Source organism: Oncorhynchus mykiss, chromosome 27 (genome assembly GCF_057628025.1).
Source record: "Oncorhynchus mykiss isolate SJ-2025 chromosome 27, ASM5762802v1, whole genome shotgun sequence".
In the NCBI taxonomy this organism is placed as follows: domain Eukaryota; kingdom Metazoa; phylum Chordata; class Actinopteri; order Salmoniformes; family Salmonidae; genus Oncorhynchus; species Oncorhynchus mykiss.
In genome coordinates, this window is record NC_143048.1 from 44,404,116 (window position 1) to 44,431,129 (window position 27,014).

A 27,014-nucleotide genomic window follows, 5' to 3' on the forward strand; every position below is an offset into this window, starting at 1 on the left:
GTCTCCCAGTCCAGTCTTCCTGTCCAGAAGAGGGAAGGGAGGGAGAAGAGGGAAGGGAGGGAGGAGAGGGAGAAGAGAGAAGGGAGGGAGGAGAGGGAAGGGAGGGAGAAGGGAGGGAGGAGAGGGAGAAGAGAGAGAAGAGAGAAGGGAGGAGTGGGAGAAGAGGGGAGGAGAGGGAAGGGAGGGAGAAGAGGGAGGAGTGGGAGGAGAGGGAAGGGAGGGAGAAGAGGGAGGGAGAAGAGGGAGAAGAGGGAAGGGAGGGAGGAGAGGGAGAAGAGAGAAGGGAGGGAGAAGAGAGAAGGGAGGGAGGAGTGGGAAGGGAGGAGAGGGAAGAGAGGAGTGGGAGAAGAGGGGAGGGAGGAGAGGAGAGGGAAGGGAGGAGTGGGAGAAGAGGAGAGGGAAGGGAGGGAGGGAGAAGAGGGAGGAGAGGGAAGGGAGGGAGGAGAGGGAGAAGAGAGAAGGGAGGGAGAAGAGAGAAGGGAGGGAGGAGTGGGAAGGGAGGAGAGGGAAGAGAGGAGTGGGAGAAGAGGGGAGGGAGGAGAGGAGAGGGAAGGGAGGAGTGGGAGAAGAGGAGAGGGAAGGGAGAAGAGGGAAGGGAGGGAGAAGAGGAAAGGGAGGGAGGAGAGGGAAGGGAGGGAGGGAAAAGAGAGAGGGAAGGGAGGGAGGAGAGGGAGAAGAGGGAGGGTAGGGAGGAGAGACTCCCTCTACATGCTCCAGTGTGGCACAGTCTCACCCAGGGAACAGTTCCATGATACATCCCAAATTACACCCTACATAGTGCACTACTTTGACCAGGGCCCATAAAGGAATAGGGTGCCATTTGGGCACTCCCAGACCTCAGCTAGGGCAGTCAAGCAGCCACCCCCATAGGGAGCCTGAGGTCAGGGCAACACCAGGTGGCTCGTGGCCGGGTCAGGCAGGCGGGCGGTTGGTGCCAAGCCTGTGGTGCTTTGAGAAGAGGAGCCTTGGGCTCTGTCTGTGTCCCAAATGGCACCCTATTCCCTATAGCCCTCAAACTCAACTCTGGACCTCCGAGCCAGTTCCACTGCATTTTTGTCATTGTTCCCCTATAATCAGGGACTGATTTAGACCTGGGATACCAAGTGGGTGAAATAAATTATCAGGTAGAACAGAAATTCCAGTAGGACCTCGTAGGGTAAGTGTTGACTAACCCTGCCCTGTATAGTTCACTACTTTTGACCAGGACCTTTTGTCTAAAGTAGTGCACTATGTAGGGAATAGGATGCCATTTGGGATACATACATCCTGTGCTTTGAGAAGAGTCCTGTAGCTCTGTGACTGGCCCTGGAGTCTGGCCTCTCAGCTCTGTGACTGGCCCTGGAGTCTGGCCTCTCAGCTCTGTGACTGGCCCTGGAGTCTGGCCTCTCAGCTCTGTGACTGGCCCTGGAGTCTGGCCTGTCAGCCCTGTGACTGGCCCTGGAGTCTGGCCTCTCAGCCCTGTGACTGGCCCTGGAGTCTGGCCTCTCAGCCCTGTGACTGGCCCTGGAGTCTGGCCTCTCAGCCCTGTGACTGGCCCTGGAGTCTGGCCTCTCAGCCCTGTGACTGGCCCTGGAGTCTGGCCTCTCAGCCCTGTGACTGGCCCTGGAGTCTGGCCTCTCAGCCCTGTGACTGGCCCTGGAGTCTGGCCTCTCAGCCCTGTGACTGGCCCTGGAGTCTGGCCTCTCAGCCCTGTGACTGGCCCTGGAGTCTGGCCTCTCAGCTCTGTGACTGGCCCTGGAGTCTGGCCTCTCAGCTCTGTGACTGGCCCTGGAGTCTGGCCTGTCAGCTCTGTAGCCCTGTGACTGGCCCTGGAGTCTGGCCTCTCAGCTCTGTGACTGGCCCTGGAGTCTGGCCTCTCAGCCCTGTGACTGGCCCTGGAGTCTGGCCTCTCAGCCCTGTGACTGGCCCTGGAGTCTGGCCTCTCAGCCCTGTGACTGGCCCTGGAGTCTGGCCTCTCAGCCCTGTGACTGGCCCTGGAGTCTGGCCTCTCAGCCCTGTGACTGGCCCTGGAGTCTGGCCTCTCAGCCCTGTGACTGGCCCTGGAGTCTGGCCTCTCAGCCCTGTGACTGGCCCTGGAGTCTGGCCTCTCAGCCCTGTGACTGGCCCTGGAGTCTGGCCTCTCAGCTCTGTGACTGGCCCTGGAGTCTGGCCTCTCAGCTCTGTGACTGGCCCTGGAGTCTGGCCTGTCAGCTCTGTAGCCCTGTGACTGGCCCTGGAGTCTGGCCTCTCAGCTCTGTGACTGGCCCTGGAGTCTGGCCTCTCAGCCCTGTGACTGGCCCTGGAGTCTGGCCTGTCAGCTCTGTAGCCCTGTGACTGGCCCTGGAGTCTGGCCTCTCAGCTCTGTGACTGGCCCTGGAGTCTGGCCTCTCAGCCCTGTGACTGGCCCTGGAGTCTGGCCTCTCCTTCAGAGCTCCCTGGCAGCGGGGGTGCATTAAATACAGTAACACTCCAGCACATATGGAAAAGCAGACAGTGTTGTGTTCTAGTGTAAAACCCTGTTCAGAAAGGGAGGTTGTTACAGCTGCCTGTCTGCCACGTCTAGCTACTCAGTACTACCCCCCACTCTGGCTTCCACGTCTAGCTACTCAGAACTACCCACCACTCTGGCTTCCATGTCTAGCTACTCAGAACTACCCACCACTCTGGCTTCCACGTCTAGCTACTCAGAACTACCCACCACTCTGGCTTCCATGTCTAGCTACTCAGAACTACCCCCCACTCTGGCTTCCACGTCTAGCTACTCAGAACTACCCCCCACTCTGGCTTCCACGTCTAGCTACTCAGAACTACCCCCCACTCTGGCTTCCACGTCTAGCTACTCAGAACTACCCCCCACTCTGGCTTCCACGTCTGGCTACGCAGAACTACCCCCCACTCTGGCTTCCACGTCTAGCTACTCAGAACTACCCCCCACTCTGGCTTCCACGTCTGGCTACGCAGAACTACCCCCCACTCTGGCTTCCACGTCTAGCTACTCAGAACTACCCCCCACTCTGGCTTCCACGTCTGGCTACGCAGAACTACCCCCCACTCTGGCTTCCACGTCTGGCTACTCAGAACTACCCCCCACTCTGGCTTCCATGTCTAGCTACTCAGAACTACCCCCCACTCTGGCTTCCACGTCTGGCTACTCAGAACTACCCCCCACTCTGGCTTCCACGTCTGGCTACGCAGAACTACCCCCCACTCTGGCTTCCACGTCTGGCTACGCAGAACTACCCCCCACTCTGGCTTCCACGTCTGGCTACTCAGAACTACCCCCCACTCTGGCTTCCACGTCTAGCTACTCAGAACTACCCCCCACTCTGGCTTCCACGTCTAGCTACTCAGAACTACCCCCCACTCTGGCTTCCACGTCTAGCTACTCAGAACTACCCCCCACTCTGGCTTCCACGTCTAGCTACTCAGAACTACCCCCCACTCTGGCTTCCACATCTAGCTACTCAGAACTACCCCCCACTCTGGCTTCCACGTCTAGCTACGCAGAACTACCCCCAACTCTGGCTTCCACATCTAGCTACTCAGTACTACCCCCCACTCTGGCTTCCACGTCTGGCTACTCAGAACTACCCCCCACTCTGGCTTCCACGTCTAGCATTTACCGTAGTTACTAGACACTACACACAACATGAATGCAACTCCTAAGAGGGTATGATTGAACTAAAATCCTACAATGTAGGGGTGTGTGTGTGTGCGTGCGTGTGTGTGTGTGTGCGTGTGTGTGTGTGTGTGCGTGTGTGCGTGTGTCTGTGTGTCTGTGTGTGTGTGCAGTGGGGAGATTATCCAGGAGCATGATGACAGATAAGTGGATCTCTGCTAGTGTCTCTGTTCACGAGGGATGGAGTTATGATTTATCACCCTAATCTCCTTATGGCACATATCTACTGAAGGCCACGCACGCCCGCACGCACACACACACACACACACACACACACACACACAGGAGCTTGTCAGTCTCGAGCTGGAGCTTGTCAGTCTCGAGCTGGAGCTTGTCAGTACTGACCCTGCACCAGCAACAGCAAAACCAACCTAACATGAATCAATGGAGGCACTGACAAAAACTGATCCCAAATCAGCCAAATGCATTAGGGCTACCATCTGGTCCTATAAAAGGGGGTGATAGGGTCCTGGGAGAGGGAATAGGACAGTTCTGAGCACTTGACCTAGGATGCATCCCAAATGGCACCCTATTCCCTATATAGTGCTCTACTTTAGACCCTATTCCCTATATAGTGCTCTACTTTAGACCCTATTCCCTATATAGTGCTCTACTTTATTAAAATCAAATCCAAATCAATGCATTTATAAAGCCCTTCTTACATCAGCTGATATCTCAAAGTGCTGTACAGAAACCCAGCCTAAAACCCCAAACAGTAAACAATGCAGATGTAGAAGCACGGTGGCTAGGAATACCTCCCTAGAAAGGCCAAAACCTAGGAAGAAACCTAGAGAGGAACCAGGTCAGCACCTCAGGAGTAAATGTCAGTTGGCTTTTCATAACCGATCATTCAGAGTGTCTCTACCGCTCCTGCTGTCTCTAGAGAGTTGAAAACAGCAGGTCTGAGACAGGTAGAACGTCCGGTGAACAGGTCAGGGTTCCATAGCCGCAGGCAGGACAGTTGAAACTGGAGCAGCAGCACGGCCAGGTAGACTGGGGACAGCAAGGAGTCATCATGTCAGGCATGGTCCTAGGGCTCAGGTCCTCCGAGAGAAAGAAAGAAAGAAAGAAAGAAAGAAAGAAAGAAAGAAAGAAAGAAAGAAAGAATGAGAGAGAGCATACTTAAATTCACACATATTATTTACACCGAATAAGACAGGAGAAGTACTCCAGATATAACAGACTGACCCTAGCCCCCCGACACATAAACTACTGCAGCATAAATACTGGAGGCTGAGACAGGAGGGGTCAGGAGACACTGTGGCCCCATCCAAGGCCAAACAGGGCCAAACCGGCAGGATATAACCCCACCCTACTTTGCCAAAGCACAGCCCCCACACCACTAGAGGGATATCTTCAACCACCAACTTACCATCCTGAGACAAGGCCGAGTATAGCCCACAAAGATCTCCGCAACGGCACAACCCAAAGGGGGGGCGCCTACCCGGACAGGAAGATCACGTCAGTGACTCAACCCACTCAAGTGATGCACCCCTCCTTGGGACATCATGGAAGAGCACCAGTAACCAAGTGACTCAGCCCCTATAATAGGGTTAGAGGCAGAGAATCCCAGTGGAGAGAGGGGAACTGGCCAGGCAGAGACAGCAAGGGCGGTTCGTTGCTCCAGAGCCTTTCCGTTCACCTTCCCACTCCTGGGCCAGACTACACTCAATCATATGACCCACTGAAGAGATGAGTCTTCAGTAAAGACTTAAAAGTTGAGACGAGTTTGCGTCTCTCACATGGGTAGGCAGACCGTTCCATAAAAATGGAGCTCTATAGGAGAAAGCCCTGCCTCCAGCTGTTTGCTTAGAAATTCTAGGGACAATTAGGAGGCCTGCGTCTTGTGACCGTAGCGTACGTGTAGGTATGTACGACAGGACCAAATCAGAGAGATAGGTAGGAGCAAGCCCATGTAATGCTTTGTAGGTTAGCAGTAAAACCTTGAAATCAGCCCTTGCTTTGACAGGAAGCCAGTGTAGAGAGGCTAGCACTGGAGTAATATGATCAAATTGTTTGGTTCTAGTCAGGATTCTAGCAGCCGTATTTAGCACTAACTGAAGTTTATTTAGTGCTTTATCCGGGTAGCCGGAAAGTAGAGCATTGCAGTAGTCTAACCTAGAAGTGACAAAAGCATGGATTAATTTTTCTGCATCATTTTTGGACAGAAAGTTTGGGATTTTTCCAATGTTACGTAGATGGAAAAAAGCTGTCCTTTAAATGGTCTTGATATGTTCTTCAAAAGAGAGATCAGGGTCCAGAGTAACGCTGAGGTCCTTCACAGTTTTATTTGAGACGACTGTACAACCATTAAGATTAATTGTCAGATTCAACAAAAGATCTCTTTGTTTCTTAGGACCTAGAACAAGCATCTCTGTTTCGTCCGAGTTTAAAAGTAGAAAGTTTGCAGCCATCCACTTCCTTATGTCTGAAACACAGGCTTCCAGCGAAGTTTAGTATACTTTATACCCTATTCCCTATATAGTGCACTACTTTAGACCCTATTCCCTATATAGTGCACTACTTTATACCCTATTCCCTATATAGTGCACTACTTTAGACCCTATTCCCTATATAGTGCACTACTTTATACCCTATTCCCTATATAGTGCACTACTTTATACCCTATTCCCTATATAGTGCACTACTTTAGACCCTATTCCCTATATAGTGCACTACTTTAGACCCTATTCCCTATATAGTGCACTACTTTAGACCCTATTCCCTATATAGTGCACTACTTTATACCCTATTCCCTATATAGTGCACTACTTTATACCCTATTCCCTATATAGTGCACTACTTTAGACCCTATTCCCTATATAGTGCACTACTTTAGACCCTATTCCCTATATAGTGCACTACTTTAGACCCTATTCCCTATATAGTGCACTACTTTAGACGCTATTCCCTATATAGTGCACTACTTTAGACCCTATTCCCTATATAGTGCACTACTTTAGACCAGGGCCCACAGGGCTTGGGCATGGCACCTTCTAGGGACTAGGGTGCCACTTTGGATGTAACCCAGGAGAGAGAGGGACTGGTTCAACAGTGGGTTGGAGGAAGGCCCATAGAGAAATACGAACTGTAGTCACATGTTTCCTCGTTTGTTTGTTTTACCAGCAAGGGTAGAGGGGTGTTGCCAAGACTACCCCCCCCCCCCCTTGCAAAATGGTACCAAGGGGAGAAAATTAACATCTCTGTCTCTCACACTCACTCACATGTTGAAAACCATTACAGATAAATGCAATTTTCTGTCTCTTAGACAACTACAGGCAAGAATGGACAATTTTAGTACGTACCCGCCCGCCTACATACAACCTTGTGGACATGTGTACACAGACACACACACAGACACACACACACACACACACACACACACACACACACACACACACACACACACGAGTGTAACATCTACCGTCAAGGAGGTATTACAGCAGCAGCCTTGTGATCAGGTTTCCCTGTTTACATCGTTTCCTGGTGGTAGGACTATTTGGTAGATGTGTTTTTAGTGTTTGAAACGAACATTCAATATATTGTAAATATATTAAAATATGGGAGAAGCTGTGTAATTTAAAATCTGTAGAGAATGCGTACCTTAGACATAAATGAAAATGAAAATGTATGATGTTTGCTGACACACTCTCTCCGTCTAGAGATGGAGGAACACAGGACAGATGGGAGAGCCAGTGTGTCAGCATGCCCAGCTTGGAGTGGAGGAGTCTGGGTAGCTTCAGCATGCTGTTCCCCCTGGCAGCGGATCCTAACTGGAGGGAGAACCAGGACGCTTAACATACTGCGTTTCCAGACCACAGAGCCCTATGGTCCTGGTCTAAAGTAGTGCACTACGTAGGGAACGGAGCCCTATGGTCCTGGTCTAAAGTAGTGCACTATGTAGGGAACAGAGCCCTATGGTCCTGGTCTAAAGTAGTGCACTACGTAGGGAACAGAGCCCTATGGTCCTGGTCTAAAGTAGTGCACTACGTAGGGAACGGAGCCCTATGGTCCTGGTCTAAAGTAGTGCACTACGTAGGGAACAGAGCCCTATGGTCCTGGTCTAAAGTAGTGCACTATGTAGGGAACAGAGCCCTATGGTCCTGGTCTAAAGTAGTGCACTACGTAGGGAACGGAGCCCTATAGTCCTGGTCTAAAGTAGTGCACTATGTAGGGAACGGAGCCCTACGGTCCTGGTCTAAAGTAGTGCACTACGTAGGGAACAGAGCCCTATGGTCCTGGTCTAAAGTAGTGCACTACGTAGGGAACGGAGCCCTATGGTCCTGGTCAAAAGTAGTGCACTATGTAGGGAACAAGGTGCCATGCTCTTCCCTGTCTCAGTGCTGCCCTCACCTGACCAGACAGCCATGCTGTTCCCTGTCTCAGTGCTGCCCTCACCTGACCAGACAGCCATGCTGTTCCCTGTCTGAGTGCTGCCCTCACCTGACCAGACAGCCATGCTGTTCCCTGTCTCAGTGCTGCCCTCACCTGACCAGACAGCCATGCTCTTCCCTGTCTGAGTGCTGCCCTCACCTGACCAGACAGCCATGCTGTTCCCTGTTTCAGTGCTGCCCTCACCTGACCAGGCAGTCATGCTGTTCCCTGTCTCAGTGCTGCCCTCACCTGGCCAGACAGATTGTCTATCTCTCGCTCTTCCCTGGGTCTTTCCTTCCAAAATCAAAATGTTTTTTGGACAACGAGAGGTTTAGAAGACTCCTGGTCTAGGACTTCGGGTAATCTAAGACAGGAGAGACTTCATGTTACCATGCCGTGCGACCATCCGAGACCATAGCAATGCAATCATTTTCCTGTTTGCACAAAGCAAGAGAAGTTCCTTTGTTAGATTTCTGTCTGGTGTAGCACCCAGCAGAGGTGAAGAGAGGTGGGGGGCTTGGGGGCTTGGGGGGGGGGGGGGGCTGGAATGATGTACTCAGTTTGCCAAGTTCTTTGAAAACCTGCAAACCCCTTCCAGCGCACACACACACACATACACACACACACACACACACACACACACACACTGGGCAATTCCAGGAGTCTCTCACGTAGTGGAAGCCAGGATGTGAGGTCACTGACTTGTCCTGGTCAGGGACAGTGATCCCCTCACTCCTTTCCTTAATCCTTCCCTCCTCCTCTCTCCCTCCTTTCCTCCCTCACCTCCTCCTCTCTCCCTCCTTTCCTCCCTCTCCTCCTCCTCTCTCCCTCCTTTCCTCCCTCTCCTCCTCCTCTCTCCCTCCTTTCCTCCCTCTCCTTCTCCTCTCTCCCTACTTTCCTCCTTCACCTCCTCTCTCCCTCCTTTCCTCCCTCTCCTTCTCCTCTCTCCCTCCTTTCCTCTCTCTCCTTCTCCTCTCTCCCTCCTTTCCTCCCTCTCCTCCTCCTCTCTCCATCCTTTCCTCCCTCACCACCTCCTCTCTCCCTCCTTTCCTCCCTCTCCTTCTCCTCTCTCCCTCCTTTCCTCCCTCTCCTTCTCCTCTCTCTCTCCCTCCTTTCCTCTCTCTCTCCTTTCCTCCCTCTCCTTCTCCTCTCTCCCTCCTTTCCTCCCTCTCCTTCTCCTCTCTCCCTCCTTTCCTCCCTCTCCTTCTCCTCTCTCCCTCCTTTCCTCCCTCTACTTCTCCTCTCTCCCTCCTTTCCTCCCTCTCCTTCTCCTCTCTCCCTCCTTTCCTCCCTCTCCTTCTCCTCTCTCCCTCCTTTCCTCCCTCTCCTCCTCCTCTCTCCCTCCTTTCCTCCCTCTCCTCCTCCTCTCTCCCTCCTTTCCTCCCTCTCCTTCTCCTCTCTCCCTCCTTTCCTCCCTCTCCTTCTCCTCTCTCCCTCCTTTCCTCTCTCTCTCTCCTTTCCTCCCTCTCCTTCTCCTCTCTCCCTCCTTTCCTCCCTCTCCTTCTCCTCTCTCCCTCATTTCCTCCCTCTCCTCCTCTCTCCCTCCTTTCCTCCCTCTCCCACTCCTCTCTCCCTCCTTTCCTCCCTCTCCTTCTCCTCTCTCCCTCCTTTCCTCCCTCTCCTTCTCCTCTCTCCCTCCTTTCCTCTCTCTCTCCTTTCCTCCCTCTCTCCTTTCCTCCCTCTCCTCCTCTCTCCCTCCTTTCCTCCCTCTCCTTCTCCTCTCTCCCTCCTTTCCTCCCTCTCCTTCTCCTCTCTCCCTCCTTTCCTCCCTCTCCTTCTCCTCTCTCCCTCCTTTCCTCCCTCTCGCCTTCTCTCTAGCTGATGTTGTCCCCTAGTGGACATGGTACTTTGAAACGCTCCGTCAGCCAGATGTCGACGTGTTGGCTGCTTCCTATGTCAACAGTCACCAGGACAACCATAACCCATTCATGCCCTGCTCTCCCTCTACTTCTCCCTTTCCCTCTACAGTACCTCTCTCTCTCTCTGTTTCTGTCTCTGTCTCTCTCTGTCAATTCAATTAATTCAATTCAAGGGCTTTATTGGCATGGGAAACATGTGTTAACATTGCCAAAGCAAGTGAGGTAGATAATATACAAAAGTGAAATAAACAATCAAAATTAACAGTAAACATTACGCATACAGAAGTTTCAAAACAATAAAGACATTACAAATGTCATATTATATATATATATACAGTGTTTTAACAATGTACAAATGGTTAAAGGACACAAGATAAAATAAATAAGCATAAATATGGGTTGTATTTACAATGGTGTGTGTTCTTCACTGATTGCCCTTTTTCTCGTGGCAACAGGTCACAAATCTCGCTGCTGTGATGGCACACTGTGGAATTTCACCCAGTAGATATGGGAGTTTATCAAAATTGGATTTGTTTTCGAATTCTTTGTGGATCTGTGGAATCTGAGGGAAATATGTCTCTCTAATATGGTCATGCATTGGGCAGGAGGTTAGGAAGTGCAGCTCAGTGTCCACCTCATTTTGTGGGCAGTGTGCACATAGCCTGTCTTCTCTTTAGAGCCATGTCTGCCTACGGTGGCCTTTCTCAATAGCAAGGCTATGCTCACTGAGTCTGTACATAGTCAAAGCTTTCCTTAATTTTGGGTCAGTCACAGTGGTCAGGTGTTCTGCCACTGTGTACTCTCTGTTTAGGGCCAAATAGCATTCTAGTTTACTCTGTTTTTTTGTTAATTCTTTCCAATGTGTCAAGTAATTATCTTTTTGTTTTCTCGTGATTTGGTTGGGTCTAATTGTGCTGCTGTCCTGGGGCTCTGTGGGGTCTGTTTGTGTTTCTGAACAGAGCCCCAGGACCAGCTTGCTTAGGGGACTCTTCTCCAGGTTCATCTCTCTGTAGGTGATGTCTTTGTTATGGAAGGTTTGGGAATCGCTTCCTTTTAGGTGGTTATAGAATTTAACGGCTCTTTTCTGGATTTTGATAATTAGTGGGTATCGACCTAATTCTGCTCTGCATGCATTAATTTGGTGTTCTACGTTGTACACAGAGGATATTTTTGCAGAATTCTGCTTGAAGAGTCTCAATTTGGTGTTTGTCCCATTTTGTGAAGTCTTGGTTGGTGAGCGGACCCCAGACCTCACAACCATAAAGGGCTATGGGCTCTATGACTGATTCAATTATTTTTAGCCAAATCCTAATTGGTATGTTGAAATTTATGTTCCTTTTGATGGCATAGAATGCCCTTCTTGCCTTGTCTCTCAGATCGTTCACAGCTTTGTGGAAGTTACCTGTGGCGCTGATGTTTAGGCCAAGGTAAGTATAGTTTTTTGTGTGCTCTAGGGCAACAGTGTCTAGATGGAATTTGTATTTGTGGTCCTGGTGACTGGACCTTTTTTGGAACACCATTATTTTGGTCTTACTGAGATTTACTGTCAGGGCCCAGGTCTGACAGAATCTGTGCATAAGATCTAGGTGCTGCTGTAGGCCCTCCTTGGTTGGTGACAGAAGCACCAGATCATCAGCAAACAGCAGACATTTGACTTCGGATTCTAGTAGGGTGAGGCCGGGTGCTGCAGACTTTTCTAGTGCCTGCGTCAATTCGTTGATATATATGTTGAAGAGGGTGGGGCTTAAGCTGCATCCCTGTCTCACCCCACGACCCTGTGTGAAGAAATGTGTGTGTTTTTTGCCAATTTTAACCACACACTTGTTGTTTGTGTACATGGATTTTATAATGTCGTATGTTTTACCCCCAACACCACTTTCCATCAGTTTGTATAGCAGACCCTCATGCCAAATTGAGTCGAAGGCTTTTTTGAAATCAACAAACTCGGTCTGTCTCTCTCTTTCTCTCTCTCTCTTTTTCTCTGTGTCTGTCTCTCTCTCTCTCTCTCTTTTTCTCTGTGTCTGTCTCTCTCTCTCTCTCTGTGTGTGTCTGTCTCTCTCTGTGTGTCTGTCTCTGTCGGTCTCTGTGTCTGTTTCTCTGTCTCTCTGTGTCTGTCTCTCTCTCTCTCTCCCTCTCTCTCTCTCTCTCTCTCTCTCTCTCTATGTGGGTCTGTCTCTCTCTCTGTGTCTGTCTCTCTCTCTCTCTCTCTCTCTCTCTCTGTGTGTGTGTGTCTCATCAGCTAGCATGTTTCCTTTCACTAAGTCAATAACGCTCCTCATCAGCTAGCATGTTTCCTTTCACTAAGTCGATAACGCTCCTCATCAGCTAGCATGTTTCCTTTCACTAAGTCAATAACGCTCCTCATCAGCTAGCATGTTTACTTTCACTAAGTCAATAACGCTCCTCATCAGCTAGCATGTTTCCTTTCACTAAGTCAATAACGCTCCTCATCAGCTAACATGTTTCCTTTCACTAAGTCAATAACGCTCCTCATCAGCTAACATGTTTCCTTTCACTAAGTCAATAACGCTCCTCATCAGCTAGCATGTTTCCTTTCACTAAGTCGATAACGCTCCTCATCAGCTAGCATGTTTCCTTTCACTAAGTCAATAACGCTCCCCATCAGCTAGCATGTTTTCTTTCACTAAGTCAATAACACTCCTCATCATCTAGCATGTTTCCTTTCACTAAGTCAATAACGCTCCTCATCAGCTAGCATGTATCCTTTCACTAAGTCAATAACGCTCCTCATCCTCTAGCATGTTTCCTTTCACTAAGTCAATAACGCTCCTCATCAGCTAGCATGTTTCCTTTCACTAAGTCAATAACGCTCCTCATCAGCTAACATGTTTCCTTTCACTAAGTCAATAACGCTCCTCATCAGCTAGCATGTTTCCTTTCACTAAGTCAATAACGCTCCTCATCAGCTAGCATGTTTCCTTTCACTAAGTCAATAACGCTCCTCATCAGCTAGCATGTTTCCTTTCACTAAGTCAATAACGCTCCTCATCAGCTAGCATGCCAAGACCCGTCGCAGGAGGCTGTCAATGTTTCTTTTAGGGATGAGAAAACACACCAGTCAGTCAGACTCCAACAGCACTAAGGCTGCTCTTTAATTAGCTCATCCTGCTGGACTTAGTGAGAGGAAGTGGACATTGGATTCGTTGATGCCAGTTCCAAGGCTGATTGCAAAATAACAGAGAAAGATGGAATCATGTGGGGTCGAATAGTCTTAAGTAAAGAGGAAATTCAGCAACTCTTGGAGAACGGTGGAAGTTAATGAAAGTGCTTTATTGTTGAGTCAAACGCAACGTGTTTTGGCCCGTTTTAGTTTTCATCAGGGTTTTAGGTCAAATAAATCTTACATTTAGTTTGCACTTCATCTGTAGTTGGATAGACATTAAAGGTCTAGAGCTCTGGATCTTCTGCCCATGATGTTCCTTAACATAACTTACCTAGCCTCTAAACCAGCCCTTTGTTTCCCCAGGTCTTTAAAGGTGAATTTCAGCTACCTGAGTTTCTAAGAGAACAATCTCAGGTACGGTAGCTATTCTGCCTGTAGTTCTGTTCTGCAGTTTTATTTCCCAAATTCAACTCAAACATTTGTATCACATTCTTTTTGCTTGATTTAGTTGCACCCATCGTCTATCTTTATCTATATTATCTTTATTAGTGGCAAAATAGTGTCCGCTGTTCGTTGGAAATCTGTTTACACAATTTCCCATCTGCTTCTCTTCATTTTTATTGTTGGTCATAATGACATTCTGCGTATGCTTTGACCTCGCTGTCTGCTGTACTGTAGTCTGACTGTTGTTCTCCGGTCTCATTTCTCACCGTGTGTTCATATTTTTGGAATGCGTCCTCCCCGCATTAGCGGTTAGCGCGCTCTTGTTATTTTCCATCTCCCGTTCTTCTCTTTGTCACCAGACTGATGTGTTCCGTTGGAAGGAAGAGTACCACTGCCACCATGTGGCAGCAAGCACACATAACGAGCTGCCAGCAACACATTGCATGTGAACACTGTGTGTGTGTGTGTGTGTGTGTGTGTGTGTGTGTAAGCAGAGCCATGATGAATTTGACTTCTTTCAACAGTTCATACCTTTTGGCACAAATGATTGATTTCCAACACATTCCCACTCTGATCGTATTTGATCTCCTCTCGTAATGAAACATCCCCTCTCCTCTAGTCCCAGACGAGAGAATTCCCATAATGCCTACAAGTCTGACGAGTCTTTCTCCTTCCCCTCCAGCTTCAGAAGACTCCAGAGAAACCGAACCCCAGTTAGGAGGAGCAACCAACATGCCACACAGGTGGGTAGTATAAGCCAATCACAGGTGGTGTAGTATAAGCCAATCACAGGTGGGTAGTATAAGCCAATCACAGGTGGTGTAGTATAAGTCAATCACAGGTGGGTAGTATAAGCCAATCACAGGTGGTGTAGTATAAGCCAATCACAGGTGGGTAGTATAAGCCAATCACAGGTGGTGTAGTATAAGCCAATCACAGGTGGGTAGTATAAGCCAATCACAGGTGGTGTAGTATAAGCCAATCACAGGTGGGTAGTATAAGCCAATCACAGGTGGTGTAGTATAAGCCAATCACAGGTGGTGTAGTATAAGCCAATCACAGGTGATGTAGTATAAGCCAATCGCAAGTTGATTCCCAAATGGGTCCTAATCAAAAGTAGTGCACTATATAGGGAATAGGATGCCATTTAAGACCCATTGTGGATGCGTGGTATTAGGACTTAACTCAACATCACTGTCCTCTAGCTGCATCTATTTACACCTTCATGAAAAAAAACAGACAGTTTCAACATCGTTCTAATCACAAGCTTGTTGATGGGAATAGGGCTCTGGTCAAAAAGTAGTGCACTAAATAGGGAATAGGGTACTAAATAGGGAAATGGCTGGGGGGGAGGGGGGGGGGGGACTAGAGGAGGGGTTTAGGGAAATGGCTGTGGGGGGGGGGCTAGAGGAGAGGTTTAGGGAAATGGCTGGGGGGGTACTAGAGGAGAGGTTTATGGAAATGGCTGGGGGGGGTACTAGAGGAGAGGTTTAGGGAAATGGCTTGGGGGGTACTAGAGGAGAGGTTTAGGGAAATGGCTGGGGGGGTACTAGAGGAGAGGTTTAGGGAAATGGCTGGGGGGGTACTAGAGGAGAGGTTTAGGGAAATGGCTGGGGGGGGGTACTAGAGGAGAGGTTTAGGGAAATGGCTGGGGGGGGGGGAACTAGAGGAGAGGTTTAGGGAAATGGCTGGGGGGGTACTAGAGGAGAGGTTTAGGGAAATGGCTGGGGGGGTACTAGAGGAGAGGTTTAGGGAAATGGCTGGGGGGGTACTAGAGGAGAGGTTTAGGGAAATGGCTGGGGGGGGGTACTAGAGGAGAGGTTTAGGGAAATGGCTGGGGGGGTACTAGAGGAGAGGTTTAGGGAAATGGCTGGGGGGGGGGGGGAACTAGAGGAGAGGTTTAGGGGAAAAGTGTTTTAAGTAGAGCATCGATGGTGAGAGGGCTGTATCGACTACGCGCGGCATCCCAAATGGCACCCTATATAGTGCACTACTTTTGACTAGGACCCATAGGGCTCAATGTCAATAGTCACCAGAACCCCTTCATGTCTCTCATTCTCTCTGTTGCTCTGTCACTCTACCATCTGGCTCTAGTCAAAAGTAGTGCACTAAATAGGGAATAGGGTACTAAATAGGGAATAGGGTACTAAATAGGGAATAGGGTACTAAATAGGGAATAGGGCTCTTGTCAAAAAGTAGTGCATTAAATAGGGAATAAGGTACTAAATAGGGAATAGGGTACTAAATAGGGAATAGGGTACTAAATAGGGAATAGGGTACTAAATAGGGAATAGGGCTCTGGTCAAAAGGTAGTGCACTAAATAGGGAATAGGGTACTAAATAGGGAATAGGGTACTAAATAGGGAATAGGGCTCTGGTCAAAAGGTAGTGCACTAAATAGGGAATAGGGCTCTGGTGAAAAAGTAGTGCACTAAATAGGGAATAGAGCTCTGGTCAAAAAGTAGTGCACTAAATAGGGAATAGGGTACTAAATAGGGAATAGGGTACTAAATAGGGAATAGTGTGCCATTTGGGATACATTCACAACCTTTATGGTAGTTCCCATTGATTGTGAAATACAGTGTCTGAGTGAGACCTCTAATGACTGTGCTGTGTGTTTCAGACAAGACGGGGCACCGATGGACAGACATCCAATACACTCACCACCACTTTTTGGGGACCTCAGTACTCTTCCATGGACACACACACAAACACATACGCTATATATACAAAAGTATGTGGACATCACTTCCAATTAGTGGATTCGGCTATTTCAGCCACACCCGTTGCTGACAGGTGTATAAAATCGAGCACACTGCCGTGCAATCTCCATAGACAAACATTGGCAGTAGAATGGCCCCGAACTGAAGAGCTCAGTGACTTACAACGTGGCACTGTTATAGGATGCCACCTTTCTGCCCTGCTAGAGCTGCCCCGGTCAACTGTAAGTGCTGTTATTATGAAGTGGAAACATCTTGGAGGAATCAACGTCAAAGCCACAAAATGGTAGGCCACACAAGGTCACAGAACTGGACCGCCGAGTGCTGAAGCGCGTAAAAATCGTTGCAAACACTCACGAGCCCCTGGAAGTAACTTCAGCACAAGAACTGTTCGTCAGGGGAGCTTCATGAAACAGGTTTCCGTGGCAGAGCAGCCGCACGCAAGCCTAACATCACCGTGCGCAATGCCAAGCGTCGGCTGTAGTGGTGTAAAGGTCGCCGCCATTGGACTCTGGATCAGTGGACCAACTCCATATTAATGCCCGTGATTTTTGGAAAAGAGATGTTCTACGAGCAGGTGTCCACATACTTTTGGTCATAGTGTATAACATCATGACTGGATATAACCGTATTCCACACTGGCTTTGTGGAGAACTCTCTTGGCCTTTTGATGTTTGTACTGTAAACAAATGATGCATTTGTCACAAAATGGTGACCAGAGAATGTCTATGTTACTATCTTTCTTGTCGAGGGTTGCAACATTTCCCCAATTTCCTAGATTTTCCAAAAAAAATCCCAGTTGGGAGATTCCTGAGATCCTACAACCAGGATTTCTGGAAAAACATGGAAATATTTTTAAAGTTACCAGAATTTTGAAAAACAATTCTCGTGACACCATGCTCATCCAAATGTTTTTTTTCTTCTTTTAAATGATTTCTCCTGGCTATAAATATAAATATATAAATCTGTGATTCTGTTGTAAGAAAATACAGTGGACTTAAACATAAAAAGAAAGTGAGTAATGTATTTATGGATGACATTTCTCTTTATTTAAGATGTAATATCTATTTTAATGTTTGTTTTTCATGCCTTTCTATAGTGCAATTCCATGGGTACGGATGTACAAGATCTGTTTTTAAGTATTGACAGTGATAAAGATGGCATTTTGTAAACCGGTTGTTCAGTGTGTGTTTTTGTGAATGCTATTGTGAAAGAGGAGGAGTATGGCCGTAAGCCACGGAGAGAGAGAGAAAAGAAGAAGGTTTCAAGTCAGGAAGACGAGACCAAATACCTTAAGTAATATAAATGTTTAAAGGGGAAGTTCAGATTTTTTTTTACAACTTGCTGTTCGATTGGTTCTCACGATTAAAGTAGCCTATGGGCCACTGTAATCTATGGTTAGGTTTTCTGTAAACAGATGCTAAAAACATAACTTTTAGCAATATCTTAAAATCAATAGAAGTGGTCGGGGCAACCTAGTAGGGGGATGAGAAAGCACTCTGGTCAAAAGTAGTCCACTATAAAGGGGAATAACGTGATAAGTGATTTTGGGATGTACAGTGGGGCAAAAAAGTATTTAGTCAGCCACCAATTGTGCAAGTTCTCCCACTTAAAAATATGAGAGAGGCCTGTAATTTTCATCATGGGTTCACTTCAACTATGACAGACAAAATGAAGGAAAAAAATCCAGAAAATTACATTGTAGGATTTTTATGAATTTATTTGCAAATTATGGTGGAAAATAAGTATTTGGTCACCTACAAACAAGCAAGATTTCTGGCTCTCACAGACCTGTAACTTCTTTAAGAGGCTCCTCTGTCCTCCACTCGTTACCTGTATTAATGGCACCTGTTTGAACTTGTTATCAGTATAAAAGACAACTGTCCACAACCTCAAACAGTCACACTCCAAACTCCACTATGGCCAAGACCAAAGAGCTGTCAAAGGACACCAGAAACAAAATTGTAGACCTGCACCAGGCTGGGAAGACTGAATCTGCAATAGGTAAGCAGCTTGGTTTGAAGAAATCAACTGTGGGAGCAATTATTAGGAAATGGAAGACATACAAGATCACAGATAATCTCCCTCGATCTGGGGCTCCACGCAAGATCTCACCTGGTGGGGTCAAAATGATCACAAGAACGGTGAGCAAAAATCCCAGAACCACATGGGGGGACCTAGTGAATGACCTGCAGAGAGCTGGGACCAAAGTAACAAAGCCAACAATCAGTAACACACTACGCCGCCAGGGACTCAAATCCTGCAGTGCCAGACGTGTCCCCCTGCTTAAGCCAGTACATGTCCAGGCCCGTCTGAAGTTTGCTAGAGAGCATTTGGATGATCCAGAAGAAGATTGGGAGAATGTCATATGGTCAGATGAAACCGAAATATAACTTTTTGGTAAAAACTCAACTCGTCGTGTTTGGTGGACAAAGAATGCTGAGTTGCATCCAAAGAACACCATACCTACTGTGAAGCATGGGGGTGGAAACATCATGCTTTGGGGCTGTTTTTCTGCAAAGGGACCAGGACGACTGATTCGTGTAAAGAAAATAATGAATGGGGCCATGTATCGTGAGATTTTGAGTGAAAACCTCCTTCCATCAGCAAGGGCATTGAAGATGGCATTGAAGATTAAACGTGGCTAGGTCTTTCAGCATGACAATGATCCCAAACACACCGCCCGGGCAACGAAGGAGTGGCTTCGTAAGAAGCATTTAGAGGTCCTGGAGTGGCCTAGCCAGTCTCCAGATCTCAACCCCATAGAAAATCTTTGGAGGGAGTTGAAAGTCTGTGTTGCCCAGCAACAGCCCCAAAACATCACTGCTCTAGAGGAGATCTGCATGGAGGAATGGGCCAAAATACCAGCAACAGTGTGTGAAAACCTTGTGAAGACTTACAGAAAATGTTTGACCTCTGTCATTGCCAACAAAGGGTATATAACAAAGTATTGAGAAACTTTTGTTATTGACCAAATACTTATTTTTTTAAGTGCACCTATGATTAAAATTATACAGGCCTCTCATCTTTTTAAGTGGGGGAACTGACTAAATAATTTTTTGCCCCACTGTACCTGTTCCAAATGAGTTACAACAGACACGGTCACCTCCCAGTTATTAAAATGTTTTAATAATAAGGATTAAACTGTGTTTTTAGTAATACATCACATTCAAGGCAAAAGATACATCCTTTTACATACAATACCTAATCTGCAATTCAAATGGTTGGCTTTTCAAAACAAAATAAATATATCATTTTGAAATTATTATTATTTTTTTTTGTTCCTTTATTCACCATCAGTGGCACAACATTGAGAAAACATTAACAGTCAACAAAGTGTAACCAGCATTCAATTATACACAGTAACCAGGATTGTTATACACATCAATCAGCATTCTGAAATACACGCTGCTCTATAACCCAGACATATAAAATAGATTTTAAAATACGGTATACTGTCCTCATAGAAATATTGGGCTTTTTTTTTGGTAGGGGGGGAGAGGGGGGGGGGGGGGTGTATTTATTTACAGCAGTCATTATAGATGTGAGAGATTACATTGATACTCAAACAGAAATTGCACAGTAAGTTATAATCTAGAATTAAATGACGTAGTTTAAAAAAAATAATAATAATATTTATCACACCTAATAAACAGTCTTTGCGATACGGTATGAAATTGCACCTTGTCATCATACGTCAAGGGGGCAGGCTGTTTTGAGGCTTTGGTACGCGTGGTCCTGATTGGAAGAAAATGGCTCTCCCGAGGGCCTCAAATCTAGCCCGGTTTCAACCAAGACTGAAACGCTGCACTCAACATTGTAACAGCAGCGAAGTATCACAAATTCAGTCATGATCCCAGGCTACTAAACTTTCCCACTGCAATCATAAACGACCCACGTGTGTAGTGACATCTACTGTGTCTACCATCTACCATGTGTGTTTCAAATGGAACCCCATTCCCTTTACCAGTGGTTCTCAACTAGGGCTACTTGGCCTATTCACAGGGGGTACAGTACTTGAATTCTCATGAGCCCATACATAGGCTTACTGGTGAAATAAGGGGTTAGGTAGGTGCTTCAGGGGTACTCTGGGCAGAAGCAAATGTACTTTGCTGGTACAGTAATGGGGTGGGGGGGGGGGGGGGGGGGGGGGGGGAGGGAGGTTGAGAACCAGGGCTCTGGTCATGAGTAGTGCACTAATCATGGGTTGCACTTCCGTCACTGGGTCGCGTCGTTGCCGTGGGGAATAACGTTCTACTGATGCCCCAGTATATTGTTTTCTGACTGATGGCTAATGCTCAGTCTGAAACTGTTATGACTGTTAAGTCATATTTACACTACAGTGGCCTGGAAATACGATTGGCATCGCTAAAGTAGACAAATCATTTGTATAAAACAACTTTGCCATCAGTATGATGTCAAGTTGACTTTAGAGATGGCAATGTTGCCCATGAGCTAGCAAAGTTTGTCAGAAATAGCTAGCAATGCTAACGTTAGCTAGCAAAAAAATAAAAATAATGTTGGTGCTCTCCCCTCAAAATTAGCTAGTTAAGCTAAAGATATACTGTATCTAAAGTCAATCTGGTGACATGACAACGATGACAAAAGCTGTGTCCTCCTAATTATTTGCCTCCCAGAATAGATCCTCATCGACACCCATTGTGACTGCCTTGAGTAGAATGCTCAGCTGGGGTCTCAACCCATGAATAAAGGGAATTATAAGGTTCCATTTTAGAATCGTTCCACATTCCACACTACTATCGCCCTGTAATGGGCGCTCTCCATTCCAAGAAGCTGATTTTTTTTCTCCCCCACAACACCTCAGGATTGGGGAAGACTGGGCAGTGAGGTGTGGTCACTGGCGGAAACCACTCCATGACAGCCATTTTGGAAATAAGGGTGCAGGTTATTATTTTGAAGCTACTGGAGACTAGTAAGGATGTCAATGGCTCAAATTGGAACCCTATTGGCCCTGGTCAAAAGTAGTGCACTATATAGGGAATAGGGTGCTATTTATGACACACAAAAAGTCTCACCTCATACAGGAGTTTCATAATCATTTAAAAATCAGATTATGATTTTTTATTTTTTTTATTTTTTTTGTGCTATCATCATTTGACTCAATTTCACTTTGGTCATGTTCATTGGTCAGTCGTGGTCAATAGTGCACAACGTAGAATGGAATTTCGACAGGGGAAGGAAAAGGCTATATGCCAATCAACGAAGCCCCCCCCCCCCCCCCCCCTCCCGAAGGAGAGCTGTGTTGGCCCCTACTAGGGAAGTGGTGGGGGCTTGATGGGTACTGGACCAACAAGGGCAACACTCACAACAAAGTGGATCAGGCTGGAATATACAGTACACTGGGATATAATAAAGGCAACATCTGAGAAATCGAAGAAAATAACGAACCATAAAGCAAGGTTATAGGGAGAGGAACATTCTAGGGGAAGAGAAGGCTATTAACCAATCAAAACAGGACCACAAGACAAAGTTTCAAGGCTGATGTGTGTATAGTCATATAAATACTTAATGAAAAGGTCTGAAAGTTGGCACAGTCAATTTGGTCACAAACGAAGGCTTCTTCTTCGTGGCTTCTTAACTCTTCTGCTCCTCTGTAAGGGGAATCCATAATAGCCTGTGTGAGTGGCTAGGGCCCTCTAGAGGCCTCTACTGGTAGTGCACTGAGCACCCTGGTATTAAACACTGTACTGTACCCAGTCTCTGTGCTACTGGCTTACTTGGTCATTCACACTCTAAAGTTGTGTCACTAAAGCAAAGTCACACTTGATGAAGTCACACATATATCACGCGTCGCATTTAGCTCATCGTCCGAATCAACACTGAGAGGAATCTCAAGTTCTGATTGGTAACAAATACTCTGTGGGTTTCTGTGATGGAGAGATGCTCTAGTCTCTGTGATGGAGAGGTCAGGGGGTCTCTGTGATGAAGAGGGCAGGGAGTCTCTGGTCTCTGTGATGGAGAGGGCAGAGGGTCTCTGGTCTCTGTGATGGAGAGGTCAGGGGGTCTCTGGTCTCTGTGATGGAGAGGTTAGGCGGACTCTGTGATGGAGAGGTCAGGGGGTCTCTGGTCTCTGTGATGGAGAGGGCAGGGGGTCTCTGGTCTCTGTGATGGAGAGGTCAGAGGGTCTCTGTGATGAACAGGGCAGGGGTCTCTGGTCTCTGTGATGGAGAGGTTAGGGGGTCTCTGGTCTCTGTGATGGAGAGGTTAGGGGGTCTCTGGTCTCTGTGATGGAGAGGTTAGGAGGTCTCTGGTCTTTGTGATAGAGAGGGCAGGGGGTCTCTGTGATGGAGAGGTTAGGGGGTCTCTGGTCTTTGTGATAGAGAGGGCAGGGGGTCTCTGTGATGGAGAGGTTAGGGGGTCTCTGGTCTCTGTGATGGAGAGGGCAGGGGGTCTCTGGTCTCTGTGATGGAGAGGTCAGAGGGTCTCTGGTCTCTGTGATGGAGAGGTCAGGGGGTGGAGAATGATAAGATGGGGGAAGTCACAGTGGGATCAAACTAACGAGCATGCAGCCAACTCCAAATGTTTGACACCAACCAACCAACCAACCAACCAACCAAGGCATTCTGTGACCGGATGCTTGTAAACAACATCTACAAACCAGGGCCAGACCTAGACCAGGAACTAGACTAGGACCAGACCCAGACCAGGGCCAGACCTAGACCAGGAACTAGACCAGGGCCAGACCTAGACTAGGAACTAGACCAGGGCCAGACCTAGACTAGGAACTAGACCAGGACCAGACCTAGACCAGGAACTAGACCAGGAACTAGACCAGGGCCAAACCTAGACCAGGAACTAGACTAGGACCAGACCTAGACCAGGACCCAGATCTAAACCTGGGCCCAGCCAACATTACTCTCCTTTCCACTGTTCTCTTCTGCATCCAGACCAGGATGGTCACCTGGAGCCTTCATCCTCCACCGGTCTGGCTGGCGGGCTGAGGCCTGGAGGCCTGGAGGGAGGGAGGCCTGGAGGGAGAGAGGTTTAGAGGCCTGGAGGGAGAGAGGCCTGGAGGGAGAGAGGGTTTAGAGGCCTGGAGGGAGAGAGGTTTAGAGGCCTGGAGGGAGAGAGGGTTAGAGGCCTGGAGGGAGAGGGCCCATGTCTTTGTCTCTTCCCCTGGTTTGGGAGGGGTAAGAGAGGGAGGAAGCTGTGCTAGGTGCGGAGGATGGACGGGTGGATCGAGGGGTGCAGTCATGGCATCTAGCTCCTCTCTTCCGCTCCTCTTCATCCTCCTCTCTTCGTCCTGCTCCTCATCACTTGTTCTCGATGAGAGACTGGACCTTGTGCACCAGCTCTCTGGCGATCTGAAGGATGTGCTGCACGTCATGACGTTCTGCCATCTCTGTTACACACACACACACGCACACACGCACGCACGCACGCACACACACACACACAGACGCACGCACGCACACACACACACACACACGCACACGCACACACACACAAAGTCAGGCTGTTTTATACACACAACACAGGAAGTCAGAGGGGCTGTTTTATAAACACACACACACAAAGTCAGGGAGACTGTTTTATAAACACACACACAGGAAGTCAGGGGGACTGTTTTATAAACACACACACAGGAAGTCAGGGGGACTGTTTTATAAACACACACACAGGAAGTCAGGGAGGCTGTTTTATACACACAACACAGGAAGTCAGGGGGGCTGTTTTATACACACAACACAGGAAGTCAGGGAGACTGTTTTATAAACACACACACAGGAAGTCAGGGAGACTGTTTTATAAACATACACACACAGGAAGTCAGGGAGACTGTTTTATACACACAGGAAGTCAGGGAGACTGTTTTATACACACAGGAAGTCAGGGGGACTGTTTTATAAACACACACACAGGAAGTCAGGGGGACTGTTTTATAAACATACACACACAGGAAGTCAGGGAGACTGTTTTATAAACACAGGAAGTCAGGTTGACACACAGAAAGTCAGGGAGAATGTTTTATACACACAGGAAGTCAGGGAGACTGTTTTATAAACACACACACAGGAAGTCAGTGAGACTGTTTTATAAACACACACACAGGAAGTCAGGGAGACTGTTTTATACACACAGGAAGTCAGGGAGACTGTTTAATAAACACACACACAGGAAGTCAGGGAGACTGTTTTATAAACACAACACACAGGAAGTCAGGGAGACTGTTTTATAAACATACACACACAGGAAGTCAGGGAGACTGTTTTATACACACAGGAAGTCAGGGAGACTGTTTTATACACACAGGAAGTCAGGGGGACTGTTTTATAAACACACACACAGGAAGTCAGGGAGACTGTTTTATAAACACAGGAAGTCAGGTTGACACACAGGAAGTCAGGGAGACTGTTTTATACACACAGGAAGTCAGGGAGACTGTTTTATAAACACACACACAGGAAGTCAGGGAGGCTGTTTTATAAACACACACACAGGAAGTCAGGGAGACTGTTTTATAAACACACACACAGGAAGTCAGGGAGACTGTTTTATAAACATACACACACAGGAAGTCAGGGAGACTGTTTTATACACACAGGAAGTCAGGGAGACTGTTTAATAAACACACACACAGGAAGTCAGGGAAGCTGTTTTATAAACACACACACAGGAAGTCAGGGAGACTGTTTTATACACACAGGAAGTCAGGGAGACTGTTGTATAAACACAGGAAGTCAGGTTGACACACACAGGAAGTCAAGGAGACTGTTTTATAAACACACACACAGGAAGACAGGGAGACGGTTTCATAAACACAGGAAGTCAGGGGGACTGTTTTATAAACACAGGAAGTCAGGGAGACTGTTTTATAAACACAGGAAGTCAGGGGGACTGTTTTATAAACACACACACAGGAAGTCAGGGAGAATGTCTTATAAACACACACACAGGAAGTCAGGGAGACTGTTTTATAAACACAACACACAGGAAGTCAGGGAGAATGTTTTATAAACACAACACACAGGAAGTCAGGGAGACTGTTTTATAAACACAACACACAGGAAGTCAGGGAGAATGTTTTATAAACACAACACACAGGAAGTCAGGGAGACTGTTTTATAAACACACACACAGGAAGTCAGGGAGACTGTTTTATAAACATACACACACAGGAAGTCAGGGAGACTGTTTTATACACACAGGAAGTCAGGGAGACTGTTTTATACACACAGGAAGTCAGGGGGACTGTTTTATAAACACACACACAGGAAGTCAGGGGGACTGTTTTATAAACATACACACACAGGAAGTCAGGGAGACTGTTTTATAAACACAGGAAGTCAGGTTGACACACAGAAAGTCAGGGAGAATGTTTTATACACACAGGAAGTCAGGGAGACTGTTTTATAAACACACACACAGGAAGTCAGTGAGACTGTTTTATAAACACACACACAGGAAGTCAGGGAGACTGTTTTATACACACAGGAAGTCAGGGAGACTGTTTAATAAACACACACACAGGAAGTCAGGGAGACTGTTTTATAAACACAACACACAGGAAGTCAGGGAGACTGTTTTATAAACATACACACACAGGAAGTCAGGGAGACTGTTTTATACACACAGGAAGTCAGGGAGACTGTTTTATACACACAGGAAGTCAGGGGGACTGTTTTATAAACACACACACAGGAAGTCAGGGAGACTGTTTTATAAACACAGGAAGTCAGGTTGACACACAGGAAGTCAGGGAGACTGTTTTATACACACAGGAAGTCAGGGAGACTGTTTTATAAACACACACACAGGAAGTCAGGGAGGCTGTTTTATAAACACACACACAGGAAGTCAGGGAGACTGTTTTATAAACACACACACAGGAAGTCAGGGAGACTGTTTTATAAACATACACACACAGGAAGTCAGGGAGACTGTTTTATACACACAGGAAGTCAGGGAGACTGTTTAATAAACACACACACAGGAAGTCAGGGAAGCTGTTTTATAAACACACACACAGGAAGTCAGGGAGACTGTTTTATACACACAGGAAGTCAGGGAGACTGTTGTATAAACACAGGAAGTCAGGTTGACACACACAGGAAGTCAAGGAGACTGTTTTATAAACACACACACAGGAAGACAGGGAGACGGTTTCATAAACACAGGAAGTCAGGGGGACTGTTTTATAAACACAGGAAGTCAGGGAGACTGTTTTATAAACACAGGAAGTCAGGGGGACTGTTTTATAAACACACACACAGGAAGTCAGGGAGAATGTCTTATAAACACACACACAGGAAGTCAGGGAGACTGTTTTATAAACACAACACACAGGAAGTCAGGGAGAATGTTTTATAAACACAACACACAGGAAGTCAGGGAGACTGTTTTATAAACACAACACACAGGAAGTCAGGGAGAATGTTTTATAAACACAACACACAGGAAGTCAGGGAGACTGTTTTATAAACACAACACACAGGAATTCAGGGAGACTGTTTTATAAACACACACACAGGAAGTCAGGGAGACTGTTTTATAAACACACACACAGGAAGTCAGGGAGACTGTTTTATAAACACACACACAGGAAGTCAGGGAGAATGTTTTATAAACACACACACAGGAAGTCAGGGAGACTGTTTTATAAACACACACACACAGGAAGTCAGGGAGACTGTTTTATAAACACAGGAAGTCAGGGAGGCTGTTTTATAAACACATGCACAGGAAGTCAGGGAGAATGTTTTATAAACACACACACAGGAAGTCAGGGAGAATGTTTTATAAACACACACACAGGAAGTCAGGGAGAATGTTTTATAAACACACACACAGGAAGTCAGGGAGAATGTTTTATC

General features: G+C 47.2%; 2 protein-coding genes and 1 long non-coding RNA gene across 5 annotated transcripts in view; 1 reads left to right on the top strand and 2 right to left on the bottom strand.

The window, feature by feature from the left end:
- The window catches only part of LOC110508082 (protein-tyrosine sulfotransferase 1), a 79,898-nt gene extending 62,547 nt beyond the window's left edge, over window positions 1-17,351 (top strand). Inside the window, exons 4-6 of one of the 2 annotated variants that reach the window (XM_036965664.2) lie at window positions 13,379-13,429; window positions 14,142-14,202; window positions 16,083-17,351. In XM_036965664.2, the coding sequence (XP_036821559.2) occupies window positions 13,379-13,429; window positions 14,142-14,177 (87 nt within the window). In that variant the 3' untranslated portion in view covers window positions 14,178-14,202; window positions 16,083-17,351. The remainder of the gene's footprint in view (window positions 1-13,378; window positions 13,430-14,141; window positions 14,203-16,082) is intronic. The other variant, XM_036965666.2, reaches the window with a different exon arrangement.
- Window positions 5,122-27,014, bottom strand: part of LOC149971325 (uncharacterized) — a 381,039-nt gene continuing 359,146 nt past the window's right edge. The window contains exon 3 of the long non-coding RNA XR_016492554.1: window positions 5,122-5,155. This is a non-coding gene — a long non-coding RNA (uncharacterized LOC149971325). The remainder of the gene's footprint in view (window positions 5,156-27,014) is intronic.
- Window positions 20,814-27,014, bottom strand: part of LOC110519585 (small G protein signaling modulator 2) — a 238,621-nt gene continuing 232,420 nt past the window's right edge. Inside the window, exon 23 of one of the 2 annotated variants that reach the window (XM_036965645.2) lies at window positions 20,814-23,542. In XM_036965645.2, coding sequence (XP_036821540.2) covers window positions 23,454-23,542 — 89 coding nt within the window. In that variant the 3' untranslated portion in view covers window positions 20,814-23,453. The remainder of the gene's footprint in view (window positions 23,543-27,014) is intronic. The other variant, XM_036965644.2, reaches the window with a different exon arrangement.